The sequence below is a fragment of the Erinaceus europaeus genome, chromosome 10, assembly GCF_950295315.1.
Source record: "Erinaceus europaeus chromosome 10, mEriEur2.1, whole genome shotgun sequence".
Taxonomy (NCBI): domain Eukaryota; kingdom Metazoa; phylum Chordata; class Mammalia; order Eulipotyphla; family Erinaceidae; genus Erinaceus; species Erinaceus europaeus.
In genome coordinates, this window is record NC_080171.1 from 103,955,568 (window position 1) to 103,978,099 (window position 22,532).

The 22,532-nt window shown below is 47.4% G+C and overlaps 1 protein-coding gene, 2 non-coding genes and 1 pseudogene across 12 annotated transcripts in view; 3 read left to right on the plus strand and 1 right to left on the minus strand.

Moving 5' to 3' along the window:
- Positions 1-22,532, plus strand: part of PRRC2B (proline rich coiled-coil 2B) — a 94,247-nt gene that overhangs the window by 59,537 nt on the left and 12,178 nt on the right. For 5 of the 10 annotated variants that reach the window (XM_060200421.1, XM_060200423.1, XM_060200422.1 and 2 more), the window contains 13 exons: positions 1,271-1,466; positions 9,988-10,204; positions 10,891-12,963; positions 14,138-14,337; positions 15,130-15,275; positions 15,699-15,840; positions 17,559-17,641; positions 18,097-18,285; positions 18,397-18,594; positions 18,991-19,077; positions 20,142-20,246; positions 20,422-20,614; positions 21,344-21,441. In XM_060200421.1, the coding sequence (XP_060056404.1) occupies positions 1,271-1,466; positions 9,988-10,204; positions 10,891-12,963; positions 14,138-14,337; positions 15,130-15,275; positions 15,699-15,840; positions 17,559-17,641; positions 18,097-18,285; positions 18,397-18,594; positions 18,991-19,077; positions 20,142-20,246; positions 20,422-20,614; positions 21,344-21,441 (3,927 nt within the window). The remainder of the gene's footprint in view (positions 1-1,270; positions 1,467-9,987; positions 10,205-10,890; positions 12,964-14,137; positions 14,338-15,129; positions 15,276-15,698; positions 15,841-17,558; positions 17,642-18,096; positions 18,286-18,396; positions 18,595-18,990; positions 19,078-20,141; positions 20,247-20,421; positions 20,615-21,343; positions 21,442-22,532) is intronic. The other 5 variants (XM_060200424.1, XM_060200425.1, XM_060200429.1 and 2 more) reach the window with 3 other exon arrangements.
- LOC132541049 (U6 spliceosomal RNA) lies at positions 8,941-9,038 on the minus strand (annotated as a pseudogene).
- Positions 19,651-19,736, plus strand: LOC132541095 (small nucleolar RNA SNORD62). The gene has a single exon (XR_009552272.1). It is a non-coding gene; the product is annotated as a small nucleolar RNA SNORD62 (small nucleolar RNA).
- LOC132541097 (small nucleolar RNA SNORD62) lies at positions 21,003-21,089 on the plus strand. The gene has a single exon (XR_009552274.1). It is a non-coding gene; the product is annotated as a small nucleolar RNA SNORD62 (small nucleolar RNA).

The window sequence follows — 22,532 nt, forward strand, 5'->3', positions numbered from 1 at the left end:
CTGGAGAGATCACGCAGTAGTAGTTGCTTTGGGTAACCTCCACTTTTCCTCCAACTCTACTGAAATACAGTTTACATCTGCACCTCCACAGCCTAGGAGTTTGGCAAATAGGCTGCCTGGCCTGCTCCTCTGGGGACCGGGATCTACACAGGAGGAGGGGCTGAAGGTGCAGGAGGTGCTGTCAGTGCTAGGGACTCTAGCCCAGACCTGGTTTGGGTCATTGACTGGAGATGCGTTGGAAGTCATTGATGGGGGGTTGGAGGTGGATACAGGTCCTTGACTAAATATTCTATTGATACTTTATGCTTATGATGGTGGGTGGAGGAAGGCAAGGATAACTGCTTGAAACCAGCATGCAGCCTCATAATTTGATGAAGGAAACCAGCAGCCAAAAGTGATAAACTTGTTAGTGCTGCATAGGAGAAATGGCAGTGCCGAGCAGCTAAAGACAGTGAGCCTGGGGAGTGTTAATAGATTTCCCAGAGGAGGTCCTTAAGAAGGTGTTTTATTTTAATGAGAGAAAGGCAAATGAGAGTACTGCGTAGCCCTGCTCAGCTCTGGCTTATGGTGGTACTGACAGACAAACCTGGGACCTCTGGGCCTCGGACATGAAAATCTGAGGGAGGGGGGAGTGAGGATGAAGGAAACCAAGAACTTGACAGAAGACTCAGTGTGTCACCCTGGTATGTGTATGTGTGTGTTTGTGTATGTTGGGGGTGGGGTACAGTCTTACACATGACATGAAGCGGGAGGGCAGATGGGGCTAGGTTATGTATGATTTAATTTCAGGCTTTTAGAAGCAGAACTGTGGAGAGCCATTGACAGCTCTTTTGAAGCACAGGATAAGCACAATCAGGGGTGTGTGTGTGTGTGTGTGTGTGTGTGTGTGTTAGAGAGAGAGAATATCACTCCAGTTGAGTGTGGGAAAAGAAGAGGATCAACTGTGGAGGGGAAGGGTGACTGTTCTCAGATGGTGGCTACGGACAAGGAAAGAACTGATCATAAGCCCTGGGAGGCATGCCGGTCAACTCTTGGTCCCAGGACAGTGTTTGATCTAAAGGGACATCAAGTCTGCCTGGTGTCACACAGGAGCGTGTGACTACAGCTGTGAAGATCCACATCTCTCGCCAGTCTCGGGGTGCATCTCAGCCTGAAAGCTGTATTAAACAAGCTGCTCACTCCTTTTGTCTTGTGCACTAGGTGGTGCAACACATGTTTGGGGCGGCCTGGGTCCTGCAGCACCTATCTAACTGGGTCTCTCCCTGGACAGGAACAACTGTACAAGATGCAGCACTGGCAGCCAGTGTACCCACCACCCTCCCATCCACAGCGCACCTTCTACCCACACCACCCCCAGATGCTGGGCTTTGATCCCAGGTGGATGATGATGCCTTCCTACATGGACCCACGAATCCCTCCTACTCGGACCCCCGTGGATTTCTACCCCTCAGCCCTGCACCCCTCGGGTAAGCATTTGGGATCTGTATCTATACCTGTCGAGTCCAGGAGAACATGGCAGTACAAGTTTTACCTCAGCAGTTAGACCATCTGAATTCCGTCCAGTTTGGCCTCCAATTGGCAGGTTAAATGACCAGTATGAATTTCTACTTCCTTATTTGAACAATACCCTGTTAGAAAGGATTGATGGGGCTGGGGGGTGGGCGGTAGTGCAGCGGGTTAAGCTCAGGTGGCGCAAAGTGCAAGGACCGGTTTAAGGATCCCGGTTCGAGCCCCTGGGTCCCCACCTACAGGGGAGTCTCTTCACAGGCGGTGAAACAGGTCAGCAAGTATCTATCCTTCTCTCCCCCTCTGTCTTCCCCATCTCTCTCCATTTCTCTTTGTCCTATCCAATAACAATAACAACAATAATAATAAAACAAAAAAGATAAAATAACAAGGGCAACAAAAGGAAAAAAATAGCCTCCAGGACCAGTGGGGTTGTGGTGCAGGCACTGAGCCCCAGCAATAACCCTGGAGGCAAAAAAAAGAAAGAAGGATTGATGGATGATGGTTATTTGTTGGATAGCAAAGTAAAGTAAATGCTTAGGCAACATGGAGGGACTAGATTCATTATTGTGAGCAAATTTAATCATCTGATACTAAGCATTTTGGATATGTTTATTTTCAAAAAGGGGTTTGTTGGAAAGAGGTTTTGAGGACCCATAAATTGCTTTAATGTTTATGTGTCTGCTGTGTCTATCAGCCCCTCTTTTCATTGATTTGTGATTTATTTAAGAGGAAGGTCAGAAAATATATGATGTTGGAGATTGAATATGGTGGCTCACATGAATATCCAGGGTTTACCACTAAGCCACCTCCCCTGGCTGCCCCCTTCCCTTCTTAATATTTTTGTGTCTTCTCTCACTTTTTCCCCCTGACTAAGTCTTTCCCTAAGTTTATCTAGTGCCATTTATTGAGCTAGATGCCAGGGCATTGCTATGTCATACGTGATACCAGGGATTGAACTTGGGTTTCACTTGTGTTTGGAATGCACTCTAACACTAAACCACTTTCCTAAGCACTATAATGCCATTGCCTGCCTGCCATCAGAGTTATTGCTGGGGCTCAGTGCCTCCTAGTAAATGAAAGTTGACAGACTTCATTTGATAAATTCATAACCACAGTGGCAGGTTTTAACAGATTGCCTTACTGTGTTCTGTTTAAAATTCATTGTGCTTGAATCTAAGGATTATGTCTTCCCTCACTTCTAGAAATTTTCTTCTAATTAATGCATAAGACACAACTTTTCCTTATTCCATTAAGCTCATTTTTCTTTACCTTCTACTTACGTAGGTCTTTCAAAAGAGACTTTATTGGTGTGGCTCAGAACTATTTTCTTATTTCCTCTTAGGTCTGTCCTATATTTTAAACTTTCCAGTGAAATTTTAATTTCAGTGAAAGTAAGTATCTTTTTTAATCAGAGCACTGCTCCGCTCTGGTTTATGGTGGTGCAGGGGATTGAACCTGGGACTTTTTAGAGCTACAGGGATGAAAGTTTCTGTATAGCCATTATGCTATTTACCTTCATTATATTTTTATAATTAGTATCTATATTTTTTCTTATCTTTTGTTAGTATTTGTTCTTTTTAAATTTTTTAAAATTATTTCTCTTTTGATTGTAATCCTTTATAACATTTCTTTGGTTAATGAATTACTCCATTGTTTGAAGTTCTTGGGAAAGTATGTAATCCTATGAGTTTACCCCAGACTCAGTGGATTGCTTTCCCCATGTTTTACGATAATCTTGGATTGCATGCTGACTTTGGGGGGGAGGGGTGGATTCCAGTATGACTTGAATTAAGGATATATCCATCCAGAATAGGTTCATGTTTTCTTCTGCTGGCCTGGAGCTGTTTGAGATTTTATTTTATTTATTTATTTATTTATAAATTATTTTTATTATCTTTATTTATTGGATAGAGAGCCAGAAATCGAGAGGAGGGAAATGAGAGAGAGAGAGAGACACCTGTAGCATTGCCTCACCACTTGCAAAGCTTTCCCCCTGCAGATGAGAGAGAGAGTGACAGAGACACCTGTAGCATTATCTCACCACTTGCAAAGCTTTCCCCCTGCAGACGAGGACCAGGGGCTCAAACCCAAGTCCTTGCATACTGTAACGTGTGTACAACTAGGTGCGCCACCACCTGGCCCCTCTATTGGAGATTTTTAACTTTGGAGGTTTCTGGTCCATTATACATATATAAATCTTAGTTTGGTCCTTCCCTAAACTTGCTCAAAAGCCAGTGTGTAGCTATAGGAATTCTTAGAGAAGACATTTTATCCTTACTTTGATCCAGGCTTAAATTTAGCATATTTAGTATATTTAGCATATTTTTTCACCTACTTTTTCATAGGCAGGCTACCCCTTTGAAGCTCTTTGCTTTAAAGAGCATTTCACTTGCAGCTCAGTCTTTGTGCACAGAGGCATATTATGCCTTGAAGGTTGAGCATGGAGCCCATGGGTCCTGAAGACAGATGTGTGCTTCCTTCTCTCCAAACTGCAGGGAGCACTGGCTGGTAGCTTGTCATTTTCGATGGGTTATGTTGTTTTCGCCGGGCTAGCTTCACGGGCGGGTAACAGACGACCAGGGACTCATAGTTGAGCTGTAGGCAGTATCTCTTTATTCATGCAGGACGCGCAGCACAATCTAAGACGAGCTAAGCTAAACTCAAGGTAAAGTACTCTAAAACTCACAATGCTGTCTTTATATATACTTGCCAAGTAGGGTGGAAACAGGGTGTGACATAGAGAGGGTGGAGAGAAAAGTGACTGGTGACAATCAGAGTGTGACAAGGAGAGGATCAGGGTGTGACAAGGAGGGGGGGTGGAGCAAAAACATATCATGAAACAGTGGGGATTGAACCAATGCCCTGGAGGGAGGTACTTGTTAACAGCGGTTATATAAATAGAATGAAGTGGTTATGTAAATAGAATAGTGTTAAGCAGGGGGGATTTAAACCAAATGAAACAGAAGGGGTCTCATGCATACCAACAATTCCCCCTTTCTTTTTAACTAATGGCCATTGTGGGGTGAACAGAAACGTATATCGTACAGGCATTTTCAAAAGAACTGGCATAAGACATGGAAAACAAAATAGGCGAACAGCAATAACCAGTGTGATGCCAAGGGGAGCTTTTCTTGCCTCAAAGGGCAAGGCCTAGCAGGCGAAAGGGCATTTCTTGCCTCTGGGAACGCTTCATGCCTCTGGGGGCATCTCTTGCCTCAAAGGGCGTTTCCTGCCTCTGTGGGCATCTCTTGCCTCTTGGGGCGCTTCATGCCTCTGTGGGCATAACCTAATAAGGAGGGGGAGTTTTCTGCCTCTGGGACAGAGCCTGCAGGCGAGGGGACATGGTCTATAAAGTCTCAAGGCAATTGGCTGAAGTTAGTCTTTGAGAAACACAGCAGTGTGCACCAGTAAGTCCGATGGAGGTGTCAGTCCAAAGTAGCTGACCATAGAAGAAAATGCCGGAGGATGAAACGCTGCACGTCTGTCTCGATGGGGAATGTTGGCCACCAGAATTTTGCTTTTCTGTAGAGAGTGATCTTTGGAGTCTGTGAATCTGTTTCTTCAGGTCGTGCCAGGTCACCTCATTGGTTTCCGGGGGCGATGTCAGAGAACAGGATCCAAATGGATTTCCAGGAATTCCATTTGAGTAGATGCTTTTTCATGTGAAGACTTTGACAGCTGAAATTCACTTACTTGTCAAACAAAACTTGTAGCAGATTAGAAGTTTACTATAATTGATAACTCCATTATAATTGGAAGTCGTTTCTAGTATGATTTTAAGGTTGTTTAAACAGTTTAAACTCAATAATATGTGGAAAGGTAAACAGAAGAACCACGGTTAAAAGCCTCAAGCATGAGAATAATTAACATAATCATTGCACTATCTGCCTCACCCATAACTCATACAGTTTTCAGGATTAAACGTTTCAGATTCATGTCAAGACGTAAAAGAGAAATCAAAGGAGGAAAAAAACAATTTTTTGGATTGTTTCTGGATGTCTCTAGAAATCATGGCTGCGTCCAGCATATTTTTTTTTTTTAAGTCAATGTCAAACAAAAATTCAGTCATTCAAATCATTCTCTTATGAAACGCAACTTGAACCAGATTATCAAGATCTCACCATGTAGGATTAAGAATCCCTGGAGGGCGACCTAGTCCAAAAAGGTCCTCGAAATTCCATTTAGGGTGTTTCTGACTGTTCCTGCTGGATTGCTTCAGGCACCCATTTTTAAAAGCGTCTTCCCATCGAAGAAAGAATCCAATCAGGAGAGTAGAACTAACCACATGTCTCCATACTTGGGAACTGCCAGGGTACTCGAGTATGTTCTTCAAATTAGAGTAGTCCTTCTCCATGGGGAACATTCGAGAAGAAGTCCAGAAAGTCCCAGTGGAAATCCCCATGCATATCCCAAGGTCTATGATTACAGTCATAAAGAACCAAATTGTGGCCCGGAGCAAAATGTAGTCCTTTTCCTCAGAAAACATGGGAGAGGGAATCCAGAAAGTCCAAGGAGAAATCTCCGTGCATCTCCCAAGCTCTATGATCCCGGTCATAAGAAACCAAAGTTCCCGGTCAGGGAACCGAAATGTAGCCCAGAGTAAAATGTTCCAGAGACAGACTAACTGTCTCATGATGAAACAGTAGAGGCTTTGGCAAACCTCTTCATAAGTAGAAAGGCAACCCATGGTGGATGGGTAGCCAAGTTTACTTATCTGGACGATGGATGGGTAGGGTCCCACGTTGATGCCGGTCCATGTTTCAGGGCTTATTTCAGTCCCTGTTCAGGCGCCATATGTCATTTTCGATGGGTTATGTTGTTTTCGCCGGGCTAGCTTCACGGGCGGGTAACAGACGACCAGGGACTCATAGTTGAGCTGTAGGCAGTATCTCTTTATTCATGCAGGACGCAGCACAATCTAAGACGAGCTAAGCTAAACTCAAGGTAAAGTACTCTAAAACTCACAATGCTGTCTTTATATATACTTGCCAAGTAGGGTGGAAACAGGGTGTGACATAGAGAGGGTGGAGAGAAAAGTGACTGGTGACAATCAGAGTGTGACAAGGAGAGGATCAGGGTGTGACAAGGAGGGGGGGTGGAGCAAAAACATATCATGAAACAGTGGGGATTGAACCAATGCCCTGGAGGGAGGTACTTGTTAACAGCGGTTATATAAATAGAATGAAGTGGTTATGTAAATAGAATAGTGTTAAGCAGGGGGGATTTAAACCAAATGAAACAGAAGGGGTCTCATGCATACCAACAGTAGCTGGCCAGCAGCTATAGTTTCAGTTCCCTAGGACTTTGCCATTTTCACAGAGAGAGTGCCCTGCAAATGAAATGCTTACTGTGTGCTGTCAGCATGTTTATGGCAGGAGAGTTTTTAGGTATCAAGTGCTTCCGTATTGTTAGAAAGCAGTTGGTGTAAACGTGGAGCGCTTTTACCTCATCAGAAATAGTGAATACCCTGGAATTTTAGGGTTCAGATTGAGGGGTAGATAGCATAATGGTTATGCAAAGAGAATCTCATGTTTGAGGCTCTAAAGTCCCAGGTTTAATCCTGCACCGCCATTCTTCTTCTTCTAGCTTTTGCCCTTCTTCTGTAGCCAGTTAACAGTGTCAGGTTGAGCCTGATGTAAAGTTTCGAGACCTCCTTTGAATCTGGAGAGGTGGCAGTCGTTGACTGTGTGGGTCATAGTCTGTCTGTAGCCGCAGGGCCATAAACCAATGCTAAGCAGTGCTCCAGTTAAAAAGGTGTGGGGGGGGGGGGGCTCAGAGAAGCTCTTGCCACTGCGTGACTCAGGCTAACCGTTTTGTTCTTGTTTACCAGAGTTAGAGGCTCACCTATGCATGATACTATATGCTGCTTGACTCATCCCCCAATCCCCTTTAAATTGCCTAGTAATATAGGGATGGTGGGGGAGTCACCATAGCACTGTTCCACTATCTGTGGAGCTTGTCTGTACCATGCTGTTGACTTGCATATGGTTTTCTCCTGGGTGAGTTCTACTTTGGCCCTCAGACTGACTGAATTGTGTAACTAGCATTTGAACAGAGGTTCTATGCTAAAACAAAGCTTGAAGCCATTGATTTCATGCAGAACCACTTTCCAGGCCAGGTTATCTCAGCTTTAAAAGCAGTATAGCGGGAGTCGGGCGGTAGCACAGCGGGTTAAGCGCTGATGGCGCAAAGCACAAGGACCGGCGTAAGGATCCCGGTTCGAGCCCCTGGCTCCCCACCTGCAGGGGAATCACTTTACAGGCGGTGAAGCAGGTCTGCAGGTGTCTTTCTCTCCCCCTCTGTCTTCCCCTCCTCTCTCCATTTCTCTCTGTCCTATCCAACAATGATGGCATCAACAACAACAGTAATAACTACAACAATAAAACAAGGGCAACAAAAGGGAATAAATAAATATTTAAAAAAATAAATATTTTTTTAAAAAGCAGTACAGCAAAATGCCTTGGCTTTTTAAGGTCTGTGAGGAATATTTTTGAAAATCAGACACCCTGACCTTCAATAGCTTCATAAACTCAACTTCCTAACTGATAGGTTTGTACAGAGATGGAGCTCAGTTTCCCCCAGTTTGTTATATATAACAGGATGTGATATTTTTACATTAATCTCCTGAGTTCAGAGGGTTCACTTTCTTTTTAGTATTTATTTATGTATTCCTTTTTGTTGCCCTTGTTATTTTATTGTTGTAGTTATTACTGTTTTTGTTATTGGTGGTGTTGTTGGATAAGACAGAGAGAAATGGAGAGAGGAGGGGAAGACGGGGAGAGAAAGTTAGACACCTGCAGACCTGTTTCACCACTTGTGAAACGACACCTCTGCAGGTTGGGAGCCAGGGGCTTGAACCAGGATCCTCATGCCGGTCCTTGTGCTTTGCACCACATGAGCTTAATCTGCTGCGCTACCACCTCCCAGAAAGTTAACATTTTATAGTCAATAATGCTTGGCAAAGTGGTTGGCGAGGTGGTGCATTGTGCTGGGCTATAAAGATCTTGAGTTCAATCCCTGGAGGTGCGTGTACTAGAGGGATGTCTGATTCTCTTTCTCTCCTCTCTCTCATTAATAAGTAAATTATTTATATTTTTAAAGATAGTGTGTGTCCAAAAAGATGCAGTGTTGCTGTCAGACTTAGAGTTAGGAGTAAAAGGGACTAAAAAAAGAACCCTATTCTAAATCTTCTTGCCTAGACTTTGAGCCAGTTCAGTGCTAGCTTGGTGCACTTAGCTTCATGCATGAGGACAATAGAAAAGACCAATGTCCCCTCCCTTAACGCAGAGGTTCTCCTGGTAAGGTAGCCTTCTACCAACATGGGTGAACATTAGTTTGATGCTTCTGGTTTTCATTTTCCAGTTAACATTCATTTGACACAAATGTTCTAAAGTGTGCACTTAACCAGGTGCGCCACTGCCCAGTCCCGACACAAGCATTCTTTTTTTTTTTTTTTTTCTTGCGCAGGGGCCATGCTAATCTTCTCTGTATCGTTCCAATTTTAGTATATGTGCTACCGAAGCAAGCATTCTAATTTGGGACGTAGGGCCAGGATTTCTTCTGTTGGATTGCTACATGTGGGGATAGAAAAAGTTCAGAAAGCAGGGATATTATTTACGTTTATTTACTTATTTATTTTTTAATATTTATTTTCCTTTTTGTTGCCCTTGTTTTTTATTGTTGTAGTTATTATTGCTGCTATTGTTGTCGTCGTTGTTGGGTAGGACAGAGAGAAATGGAGAGAGGAGGGGAAGACAGAGGGGGAGAGAAAGGTAGACACCTACAGACCTGCTTCACTGCTTGTGAAGGGCCTCCCCTGCAGGTGGGGAGCTGGGGTCTCGAACCCGGATACTTATGCCATTCCTTGTGCTTTGCGCCATGCGCACTTAACCCACTGCACTACCACTCGACTTCCTATTTACTTATTATTATTTTTTTTATATTTTTTCCCTTTTGTTGCCCTTGTTTTATTGTTGTAGTTATTATTGTTGTTGTTGGATAGGACAGAGAGAAATGGAGAGAGGGAGGGGAAGACAGAGAGGAGGAGAGAAAGATAGACACCTGCAGACCTGCTTCACCGCCTGTGAAGCAACTCCCCTGCAGGTGGGGAGCCGGGGTTCAAACCAGTATCCTTATGCCAGTCTTTGTGCTTTGCGCCACCTGCGCTTAGCCCGCTTGTACTACAGCCCGACTCCCTTTACTTATTTTTTTTATTGGTGATTTACAAAATTATAAGATAATAGGGATATAATTCTATACCATTCCTAACACCAGAGTTCTGTGTCCTTTTCCTTATCCACTGCAAAAGGCTATTTACTTATTTTTAGTCAGCGATGTTATTAAAACAGGTATGACGCGATGTCTATCCCTACAGTGGTCTAGGTTAATGATTGTCTCCTGTGTGTCTAAGGCTCACCCTGAGGCCAGAGTATGACGTTCTAAATGAAATGATGTAGATAAGGTTTTTGCCTTCCTCAGGATTGATGAAACCCATGATGCCCCAGGATTCACTCAGTGGAACTGGCTGTCGCTCTGAGGATCAGAACTGTGTGACCCCTCTCCAAGAAAGAAAAGTTACCACCATCGACACAGCCCCTGTGTGGAGCCCAGAGGGCTACATGGCACTGCAGAGCAAGGGCTACTCACTCCCCCACCCGAAATCAAACGATGCCTTGGCAATGGACATGCATGTCAGGTGAGGTGAAACTGAGTCCTACTGACCTGAACCTAAAGAAAGACCTGCAGGTGTTGAGAGGGGCCTCTGGGAGCAGTAGTATCCCAGCAGCCATCACCCAGGGGCAAAGGTGGGGGGGGGGGGCCCTGCTGCCAATGCTTTCTGGGGAAGGAGAGCGTGATGGGATTGCTTGAATGCTTTTGTGTGAGAGGCTTACATCTAATGGCAGAACTGAAAGTCATGGAGAAATCCTGGGGTCAAAGGCAAAATCTCAGTTGAACCCTGGGCAGAGGGTGAGTGGGTGGAGGGCCACACAGGGGGGGTGGGGTCAAGAGTGGGTCGTGGCTCTGTCCTGTGAAAGTAAAGCAAGCTGGCCCTGCTGGCCCAGGCCCCAGACTCTCCACGGACTCCCAGGCTCCAGCTTTTCTTTGAACCAGAGGATTCCCAGCTGCTCTCTGTCTCCAGCGTGGCCTGCTGAGTCCATCCAGCAGCCACTGTATTCTTCACTCTGTGGACTCCGGGGGCCACCGACCAACCCATGGCCCAGCAGCTCTGAGACCTGTTCAAAGATAGAGCAAATGTTGGTGCTTATGGTTTTTTTTTTTTAAGCATTTTTTTTTTCTTTTTAAAACTAAGCTCTGTGTTCAGCATGGAAACCAGGAACCAGGCTCCAATCACATTGACTGCTTTTTCTGGTTCCTTTTCAGGAATGAAAGCTCTTACTCTGCCTCACCCAGAAGGTCCGGGGGCGTAAGTGCCCAGCGCGATCTCCTTGAGGAGAGAGGGGAGGAGTACTTGAGTGCTTTTGACAAGAAGGCCCCAGCAGACTTTGACAGCTGTGTTTCTTCTCAAAGAATAGGCCAGGAGCTTTTGTTTCCACCCCAAGAAAATGTTCAGGAAGCAGGTGATCCTGGGGGTCATCCCCCAAAACTCAGGTGCTCCCCACTGGAGCCTGACTTTACCCCTACTGAGAAAAAGCAAGAGTATAGCAATTGGGATGTTGGCCATCAATCAAAGGCCGTTGACACAGCCAACGGTGTCGAGAAGGAGGTGTCCCGGGAGGAATCATCCTTTAACCTTTGCTCCTGGGGAAAGGAGGGGAGCCCTAACAAACAGGCACCCCTGGAGCCTGAGTGGACTTCTGAAGCCCGGGGCTCTGGCAGCCAACATCAGGAGCAGCCTGGCAGGACCCGGCGGTCGGGGCCCATCAAGAAACCTGTCCTCAAGGCTCTTAAGGTAGAAGACAAGGAGAAGGAACTAGAGAAGCTGAAGCAGGACCTGGGGGAGGAGACCACCCGCCTGGCAAAAGAGAAGAGGGCTTACAAGGCTGAAAAGGATGAAGATGAAGAGAACAACCCTTCGCTGGCCAACTCCTCCCCCACCCCCATAGAGGACAAGGGTTCTACTCATGCTAGCTTGGGCCATGAGGCCAGCAAGTTTGAGGAGGAGGAGAAGCCTGATAAAGCTTGGGAGACCAGACCCTCCCGGGAGTCCAGTGATAACCCCCCAACAAAGAGAAACAATTGGATCTTTATTGATGAGGAGCAGGCCTTTGGGGGAAGAGGGCAGACCCGGAGCCGGGGACGAGGGTTCCGAGAATTCACTTTCCGTGGCCGGCCAGCTGGTGGCAGCAGCATCTGTGGTGGTGGGGTCCTAGGGGCACGGGGGATCTATAGTAATAGTCAGCGGAGCACCCCTCGGGGCCGGGGACTGCGAGACTTTGGTCAGCTTGAAGACTTCCCGAGAGCCAAACCCCGGCGGCGAGTTGCCAGTGAGACCCATAGTGAGGGCTCTGAGTATGAGGAACTCCCCAAGCGGCGCCGCCAGCGGGGTGTGGAAACTGGGAATGAAAGTTCATTCTTGGAGCGGGAAGAAGGCCCCACAAAGAAAGGTGACTTCAGAGATTCCTGGCGCTCCAACAAAGTGTATCCTGAGGACCATGCTGGACTGGAGTCCAAGAGCCGGGGCCCCCGGGCCTTTGGGCGAGCCCTTCCACCCAGACTAAGCAATTGTGGGTATGGTCGCCGTACCTTCCTGTCCAAAGAAAACTCCCACTGGCCTGGCAAGAGCCCCAGCACCTGGCAGGAGTACAACACACCTGATGTGTGTGAGGCTCAGCGACCCACAGACAGAGACTATACCCCAGACCATTATAGATACTCAGATTCCTTCAGCAGCCGGGGCTTTGAGGATGGCCACCTGGAGGACAAGCGACCCTACTTCCCTGATGACCACATAGTTGATCCGGAAAGCTCTGATAATCGAACCTTTAGGAGACGGCGCCCCCCACGCCAGGACAAGCCCCCTCGCTTCCGACGTCTGCGGCAAGAGCGTGAGGCTCTGGGCCTATGGGGGCCGGAGGAGGAGCCGCACGTGCTGGCCAGCCAGTGGACAAGCAGGTCCAAACTCTGTCCTGGGGACAAGAATGGAGCTATGGGTCACAAGTCCCCTGATCTTTCATACCAGAACTCCTCAGATCACGCCAATGAAGAGTGGGAGACTGCCTCTGAGAGCAGTGACTTCAGTGAGAGGCGGGAGCGACGAGAAGGCCCCGGGACTGAGCCTGATGTCCCACTAGATGTGGGCCTCTCTGGGGCAAGTTCAGGGGAGAAGAAGGAGTTGGCCAAGAGAAGCTTCTCCAGTCAAAGACCACTGGTTGACAGACAGAGCCGAAAGCTGGAGCCGGGAGGGTTTGGGGAGAAGTCTGGTAGGCCAGGTGGTGGTGAAACTTCTCCCCGTTTTGAGAGCCAACAGAATGGGACGCCTTTGAAAGCCAAAAGGTAAAACCCCAATGAAACCCCAGGTTCTTTTGTGTTGTTGTTGTTACTGAGCCAGAGATTTCAGCAGCACTTCATGCATGCATGTCCTGCCGTGTGTCCGGGGCCTGACTCCCTCATGCTCCAGAGGAGAGGGCACCCATCGCCAAGGCCATTGTGTGTGAGCGTCACCATCACTCGCTCTTGCACTGCTTGTCTGCTTTTCTTGTGGTGTGTTGTTATTGTTTTTCTTGTTGTTGTGTGGCTTGAAAAACAAAATCAAAACCCAGAGCTCTTCATGCAGCTGTCCCAGCATCTGTCCTAAGAATCAGCTTCCACATATGCCCCAGGGTTCCTGCTGAGGGGTCAGTGTGGTCAGGGTTCCTGGTGAACAGTAGACAGTCTTTGGATCATGCTCCAGGACTCAGTCCTGCTGGGGCACAGTACTTTGCTCAGTGATCCTTTTCTCAGCAGTGAGGAGATGCAGTTTTGCTCTGGGAATGTTACTGTGCTTTGGTTATAGCCAGGCATCATCAGGGAGACAGGGCTGCTTGCCTGGTTGTGTACCCCATGCACACAGGTGCCCTCATATAGGCAAAGGGACAGTCGGTAATGCAACCAGTGTTTCTCATGAGATGGTCTGTTTACTGCCTCCTGTCCTTAGGACACCAGGCACAGAAATGGGGAGGGGGTGGTCATTCACTTTATCCCTGGAAGGAGCCACTGAAAGACACGGGCTCTTTCAGGTGCTGGTCCAGCCTAGCTGTCCAGGCCCCAGATGGCAAGACTTGGCATTGCTTCTGCTTTCTTCCCCTTGAGCCTTGTAGTTGGATAAGAGGTAGACCTCCTGCATGTGATAGGAGCAGGGCGTTCTTTGATTTTTTTTTTCCTCCCTTCTCATCCCCCCCCCCCTTCATTTTCCTGTTGAATCTGGTACACTGTGGGGGGGGGAGGCAGGACTGCATCTGGGAGGGGTAGGAGAGCAGGCGGATAGCACTACAGCGGTGTGGTTCAGTTGGCCTTCTACATGGGCTGTATCATGCTGCCAGTGAGTGGCTTCTGATCCAGAGCGATGGAGGGGATGTGGATTTGGTCAGGTGCTATGTCTGTGTACGTGCCGTGAGCATAAGCGGTTCTCCGTTTTTCTTCCCTAGCCTTTAGTTCCTGCTGAGCTGATGGAATCCTGTTTCTTTTATAGGTCCCCCGATGAGGCCTTGCCTGGAGGTCTCAGTGGCTGCAGCAGTGGGAATGGTCATTACACCCTGGAACGGGCAGCTCATGGCAACTCAGACATCCCTGAAGTCACCTGTGAGAAGGCAGAGAAGGAGGCCAAGTTGACAGCACAGAGGGCCGGTGAGCAGGGAGAGGCCATGAAGCAGTTTGACCTGAGCTATGGAAGTGAGTCTGTTGGCTGAAGTCTGCAGGGGCTGTCTGAGAATAACCGAGGGCCCTTTCCTCCATGGGCAACTAAGTTTGTCCCTTTTTTTGAGTGTCTTAGCTACATAAGAACTACCCTGGGCTGACAAACATGATTCCTGCCCTGGTGTTGCTCATAGCATTGCTGAGTCCACATAACAGCCCTTTTAGTGCCCCAGCATTAAGATGGGGGAGGCTGAGGCCAGAGAGCAGATTGTCCAAGGTCTCCGCTTAGAGCAGAGCTGGTGTTGAATCCTGTCTGTCTCTAAAGACAGTATTTTTTAACTGGGGTGCTAGTCCAGCCTTTAGTTTGAAGAGGCAGTGTATTAGCAGGGATACAACTCATAGCTGGGCTGTTGTACATGACTTGTGGCCAGGATTTTGAGCTTTGCATGCCCTAGGCTTCTAGGTACCCAGAAGATAGTTTTCTTTCTTTCTTTCTTTCTTTCTTTCTTTCTTTCTTTCTTTCTTTCTTTCTTCCCTTTTGTTGCCCTTGTTGTTTATTGTTGTTGTTACTGTTGTCGTTGTTGTTGGATAGGACAGAGAAATCAAGAGAGGAAGGGAAGACAGAGAGGGGAGAGAAAGATAGACACCTGCAGACCTGCTTCACTGCCTGTGAAGCGAACCCCCTGCAAGTGAGGAGCCGGGGGCTTGAACAGGATCCTTGCGCTTTGTGCCAAGTGTGCTTAACCTGCTGCGCTACCACCCGACTCCCAGCAGTCTCCTTTCTAAAGGATTGAAAACACCATCCTTTCATGTGAAATCTCTCTTCAGATGCCATCATTGAAAATTGTGGGTCTAGCCCTGTGGAGGAAAGTGAAGTGGGTTCCATGGTAGCTGAAGGCTTCATTGAAGTCCTGACAAAGAAGCAACGCCGCCTACTAGAGGAAGAGAGGAGAAAGAAGGAGCAAGCTGTGCAGGTAGGTTTGCAAAGGTAGGGGTGTGGGGGGGTGCATGCTACTGCACAGGATCCAGTAGCATGCCTTGTCTCCCACTACTCCTGTTCTCAGGGGGTGACCCATCCAAGGTGGAAGCAGCTAAGATCTAGCAGGGCACAGCCTCCATCAGCCTTTTAAGTCCTTCTGCCTACTGTGCCCCTGGGGCTCATGAGGACCAGTGATTATATTTGAGATGGACTCAATCTGGGCACTGCTGTCAGTCAGATACAGCCCTTTCCAGGGAGCTTGGGTGTTGGTGAGAATTAGAGATTATGTTGTGGTTAAGGTCTTGGGAGGCAAGCTATCTGAGATAGTGTGGTTTTGTTGTCCAAAAGACGTTAGGGGAAAGAGTCATTCTTTGTGCCTTACATTCAGGCTGAAGTATGTCATCTGTTTTCTCTTTAGGTGCCTGTCAAAGGTCGAGGTCTCTCCTCCCGTATTCCTCCTCGGTTTGCTAAGAAGCAGAACAACCTCTGCCTGGAGCAAGGTGATGTGGCTGTGCCTGGTAACAGCTTAGGCACCGAGATCTGGGAGAGCAGTAGCCAAGGTAGGCTAAGCATGACTGTCTTCAGACCATGGTCTATTTAGGGCCACCCTGCATTGGCATAATGAACACTGATGGAGCAGGACTTGTTTCATACATTTTGCAATGAGCTAGACTATGAAATGCCATCATTGTACCACTTGCTGTTGCCACCCCTGAACAGGTGCAAATGTCCCCAGCATTTGGGAAGAGTTTTCCATGTCCCCAGGGGTGTGGAGATTTGTTCAGCACAGACCATAGACATTACTTGACTGCCCACATCAACTACCTTTCTTTTTAAACTTCTGTGACACCCACAGTGATGTCAGGGTGGGAAGAAGACATGCCCTTAACACAAAAGGAAAGTTCTGTTGACTCCTCCCTGAATTCATATATAAACAGACCAGAACAAGGCAGACCTGTACTTTGCAAAAACTTCCCCCCCAAAAAAAGATTCGTATTAAAAAAATTTTTTTTAATTTTAGTGTGTGTGTGTGTGTGTGTGTGTGTGTGTGTGTGTGTGTGTGTGTGTGTGCGTGTTAATACCAGAGAACTGCCTAGTTCTGTCTTATGGTGGTATGGGGGATTAAATTCTGGGACTTCAGAGCCTCAAACACAGAGTTATTTTGCCTAACCATTATGCTGTCTACCCCACTCCGAAAGTAGTTTTCATATGAGAACAGTTATAGTTGAACAGATTCTTCTTGAGTGTTTACTTTGGACAAGGTGTTGCAGGGTGCTGCTAGACAGGTCAAGCCTGAGGAGGAATTGGGTAGGGTCATCCCTTTCCAAACTTTTAAAAATATAAAGTGTCAGAATGCAGTGACCCTTGCCTAGGTCTATACGATAAGCAAGTCTGGTTACTTTTAGTATAATGTTAACTAGTAAATTTGCTAGTGTGTGAGACAAATAGATAATCCAAATATATCTGCCTGCCTGTTTAAATGGAACACCTAGACTCCAGAGCTGTCTTCTGTTTTCAGCTCTTTTTTTCTCTCTAGGATTCTTCAGTGTCTCATGATTGTTCAGACCACGGGGATCCATGGATGGTTTCAGAGGGCCTCTGGAGCTTCAAATAGCACTTAAGGCCCCCCCCCTTTTTTTTTTCTGAACTCAGGACCCATGGGTTTTGTCAAATTATCAGAGAGCTGATAAAAACTAACTTGATCTAAGGGCTTCTTTGTATAAACTGCAAGTTTAGAAGCAGTTAAATGAAGACAGCTTTGATTACAGGTGTGAATGAAAAGTTGCAGGTCAGGAGTCAGGCGGTAGTACAGTGGGTTAAGTGCATGTGGCACAAAGCACAAGGACCGGCGTGAGGATACTGGTTCAAGCCCACGGCTCCTCATCTACAGGGGAGTCGCTTCACAGGTGGTGAAGCAGGTCTGCAGGTGTCTATCTTTCTCTCCCCCTCTGTCTTCCCCTCCTCTCTATTTCTCTCTGTCCTATCCAACAACGATGATGTTATCAGCAACAATAACTACAACAATAAAAACAACGGCAATAAAAAGGAAATATTTTTAAAAAAATAGAAAAGTTGCAGGTCTACTTATGTAGAGATGAAAGAACAAATACATTGTTGAAATCTTAAGTATCTTTGAAAATTGGATCAACTGTTCACTAACATCATTTTGTGGGGGGTAGGGAGAACCGTTGGAGACTTTGGCTTCTATACAACGTATCCATGTTTATTTTTCCAGTATGAGTCTCTGAATTCCTGACTTCTTTTCCTTCTCCACTAGCCCTCCCGGTTCAGGCCACAACCAGTGACACTTGGACTAAAGCTGCCACTGCCTTCAATAATACTGAGTCTGGCTCTGCCGAGGTGAGTGACCAGGTGCTGCTTGGGTGCTAAGTGTTCACTTTCCTCCTCCTCAGTGATAGGTCAGAACCTATTTCAGTGAACCCAAAGACTCTTTCCCAGGTCCTAGTTTCATTGCTGAATTTTCATTCTCAATTTCTGGTGTGCATGAGCCACACATGACAGAGGAATGATCAAGGAAACTTGCCTACCTGTGGCATGGTTGCTCAGTCTTAACTTGAGTCACTAGTGGAGTGTTCTGGCAGCCTTGGTTCAGGGCCTACTGTGTGGTTCTGAGTTTGGGCAGGGTGGATACATCTGCTATCATCACTTGTTAGGTATAGTCAGTAGGTCAGTTCAGAAATTGGGGACAAACCTCTACGGGGGATTGTAAGAACACACACACTTGATCTCACTTTTCACTTATGGTGTTGAAGTTTGGGTAGTCAGGGCTTTAGGCTATTTTGTACTTTGCACAGCAGGGTTTTAAGAGCAGCCAAGGAGACAGCGGTGTGGACCTGAGTGCCGAGTCTCGAGAGTCCTCTGCCACCTCCTCACAACGCAGCTCCCCATACGGCACCCTGAAACCAGAGGAGATGACTGGGTCAAGCCTGGAGGCCAAGGCTGACAGTCACAAGGAGCAGACTCAGAAGCAGCCTGAGCAGAAGGTAACCTGGAAGGCTAAGAAGGAAAGGGCTATGTCTTCTGTTTTCTGCCCTGAGCAAGATAGATGCGGGGGTCATTCCATTCAGTTTCTCGGTCTCTGCTTTTCCATTAAGGATTCAGAACAAAGCACAGGACACAGCAAGGAACACAGGCCAGGACCCATTGGCAATGAGCGTTCTCTGAAAAACAGAAAGGGCTCAGAAGGAGCTGAGCGATTGCAAGGGGCTGGTGTCCCCCCAGTTAATGGGGTGGAGATTCACGTGGACTCTGTGCTGCCAGTGCCACCTATCGAGTTTGGAGTCAATCCAAAGGTGAGGTTTTCATTTATTCCCTTTATTCCTGGCTTTGTTTCACTTTGCTTTTACTTAGTGGCATGTGGCCTAGACAGTGTTGTCTTCTAGAAACAGCGCAGAGCAAGGACCCAAGCAAAGCCACAGGGGAGTAGGTTTTCCTGGGGTCTCCCGAGCTGCCCTACTGACTCCAGGTTCTCAGGCTGAGCGGGTAGTCACCATCAGTCTCGTTCCACCACAAGCAGGGATGGAAAAGCAGGGTTGGTGGCCTTTCTTGCACGTGGTTGGGAACATCTGGCTATGGCAAAGGCTGCTTAATGGGTTTTATTGAATCACTGAGACTCAGGTCAAATTAGCAAGTCTCTGCTGAGAGGTGAGCTGGGATGATTTCAGTGGACTCTGTTCCCTTTTCTTCAGGACTCTGATTTCAGCTTGCCACCTGGTTCTGCTTCTGGTCCCTCAGGAAATCCAGTTGTCAAACTGCAAGATGCCTTGGCCAATAATGTAAGTCTGCACTTAGACCTCAGCCCTGTGTTCTTGTGCTGATCACTCTTGGTAGAAAGAACCTTCTACTTCTCTGCAAATAGAGGAGACACCAACCTGGGTTGGGACTCTCTAGCTGGTTACATCCTTGAAAAAGTCTTTTCAAAGTTCCACATCTTGGTTTTATGGTCTTGAAATGGATCGTGTGATTCCCAAGGTCTGGCTTGTTTGGTAGTTTTCAAGTTTACAACCTAATTTTCATGATCACAAATGTTTAAAGTTACTGGGCTAAATGAGCTTCTTCACCATGGGATGTTTCGAGATCCCTGTCCTATGCTGATGGGTATTGGTCATCTGCTGGAGAAAGCTTGGTGGTAATATTCACTCTCATGGGTTACCAGGCACCTTTCTGTTCCAGCTCGGGCTGCTGGGACATGAGACAGTCTGGGGGAATCTCTAAGACAAGGAGCATGTGTTATGCTGTCATCCTGTCATTTTTATACAGACTCTGGATGTAGAACCCTCATGCGCCTAGCTTCATCATTGCTACTAACAGAGAGAGAAGGCGGGATATTGAGATCCCTGCTGCCAAAGTCTCAATGATGCAATTCCAATAGATCCTTCTGACCCTCCATTGTGGACTCAATAGCAGGGAGATGAAGAGGAAAGTGACTGAGAGACCACGGCAGCCCTCACTTAACAGTGGTGCCTCCCCTTGTGAATGCAGGGAGCAGATGAGTGGTTAGGATAGTCTCCACATCCACCTGCCCCAGCCCCACACACACCAAACAGCAGCTGTTTGGAATTGGAAGGCAGTTACTGTGGTCCGGGAGGTGGCACAGTGATAAAGATTTGGACTCTCAAGCATGAGGTCCAGAGTTCAATCCCCAGCAGCACATGTGCCAGAGTGATGTCTGGTTCTTTCTCTCCACTCCTATCTTTCTCATTAATAAATAAAATCTTTTTTTTTTTTTTTTTTAAGGCAGTTACTATCTCTTACAGTTAGGCAAAGGTGAAGGGGCATTTTGGTGATTAGTTTCATTGCCTGTGAATTTGTATTCCATGGTTTTCCTTTCCCTCTCCAGGCTGGGCTGACACAGAGCATTCCCATTCTCCGGCGCGATCACCACATCCAGAGAGCCATCGGCCTCTCCCAAATGTCCTTTCCCACTGCTGACCTCACCTTGAAGGTAATGCTAGCCCTGTCCTGGCTGAGGCTTCACAGGTGCCCCCACTTACAACGCGGCAGAGGGTGAACCTCTTACACACACACACACTCACACCTGGCCCAGCCCCCCTTAGCTCAGATTTATGTGACCACCACCCTCCAGGTAGTAACTTTCACCCCTCCCCTCACTTCTGAAGATGGAGTCTGCACGCAAGGCGTGGGAAAACTCACCCAGCTTGCCGGAGCAGAGCTCTCCAGGAGGTGCTGGCTCTGGCATGCAATCCCCATCCTCTGTGGGAGCCTCCAACGGGGTCAACTATAGTTCCTTCGGGGGAGTGTCCATGCCGCCCATGCCTGTGGCCTCCGTAGCACCTTCTGCTTCTCTTCCTGGTATGTTAACCCTGGGCATTACGCCCACTTTGACTCAAAGTGGGAACTTGTTTCTAGATGTAGGGGCAGCAGGGTGGGGTGGGGTCATAACTCCCCTCATGCTGAATATAACTTGTACTTCCTGCTTCCTTGCTGTGCTGCTGTGAGAAGGAGAGTCCTGTGGTTCTAAAAAGCACTCCCAGCCCCTAGAGAGGAATATGCTCAGTTTTGAGTCAGAATGGATCACATGCAGGTGCTATGCCACAGCTGCCAGAGCCTCAACTCCCTCCTATTTATACCGTGAATGGGTGAGGATAGAGTTCTAGGTAGACCTGGAGTGTCCTTTGTATCAACTGGTCACCTCATCACTGTTGGTGACCTAGAGAGAAGTTGGGTCCAGCTGCTAAAGTCTCAATAATGCAATTCCAATAGATCTTTCTGACCCTCCACTGTGGACTCAATAGCAGGGAGATGAAGAGGAAAGTGACTTGAGAGACCACGGAAGCCCTCAGTGCCTCCCCGTGACTGCTGGGAGTGGTCGAGTGGTTAGATGGAAAAGTGGACTGGAGCCCCCTCCTCCTTGGCCCTGATGCTGCTTCCTGAGGGTGAACAGGGTCAGTGATGCAGAGCACAAGGCCAGCACAGGCAGCACCACACGCTCCCTCCCCAATAACCATACATGTGAAGAGTGGTACCTGAAGAATCAGTAACTGAGATTTGGTCCTTTTCTACCTCTTTTTATGTCTCCAGGCAACCACCTGCCACCCCTGTACCTAGATGGCCACGTGTTTGCAAGTCAGCCCCGGCTTGTTCCTCAAACGATACCTCAACAACAGAGTTATCAACAGGTGATGACAGTAAGCCAGGTGCCAGGGCTGGGTGGATTGCCACATAAAATGTGATGACTTTCTTTTCTTTTTTTTTTTCCTTCTTTCTTTTTTGCCTCCAGGGCTATCTCTGAGGCTCAGTGTCAGCACTGTAAATCTACTGCTCCTGGCTGTGATATTTTCCCCCCTTTTTTTCTTCCTTATTCAATAGGACAGAGAGAAATTGAGACAGGAGCAAGAGATAGAGAGGGAGAGAGAGGAAGATAAACACCTGCAGACCTGCTTCACTGAAGCTAGCGAAGTGATCCTGCTGCAGGTGGGGAGCAGGGCCTTGAACCTGGATCCTTTGCACATAGTACTGTGTGCACCACTGCCTGGCCCCCACTTTCTTTGCATACCTGTTGACTGTCTTATGTACATTCACATTCACCCCAAGTCTGGCCTATCCTGACAGCCAGTCAGTATTTACTGAATGGGTGAGAGACAAGAGGAAGAATGGGCTTCTGTGCCTCAGACCCTGCGCAGATTTTCTTCCTCACAGTCTCTCCTATATTCTAGCTGGGGAATTAGCTGAAACGAAATTCTGTTTGACGACCGGGTATCCTTCTGATGAAGAGAAGGAAAGGCCTAGACTCCCAGGCATGGATGCATTAGAAAGAGGCAGCTTTAGAAGTGAGCAGGATTGGCATTTCTGTGCTTAAAAAAAAAAGCTGGTGGTGGACCTTCCACTTGGTACAGTCACCCCCACAGACTCCTGTGCCTGCACAGGGCTGAGCATGGGGCTTTTGGGCAGAAACACTGCTCCAGGTGCAGATCTGGGGACAGAGAACTTGGACCTCTTTTTAAAACATGTTTTATGCGTTACTATGTAACTGGATCATGCTGCATGTATCTTTGTGCATATCTCAGTATGTTTCTGAAGCCAGCCGCTGTTAAGAAGCATGGTTAGGGGAGTTGGGCGGTACCGCAACAGGTTAAGCACAAGGACCGGCCTAAGGATCCTGGTTCAAACCCCGGCTCCCCACCTGCAGGGGAGTCGCTTCACAAGCACTGAAGCTAGGCTGCAGGTGTCTATCTTGCTCTCCCCTTCTCTGTCTTCCCCTCCTCTCTCC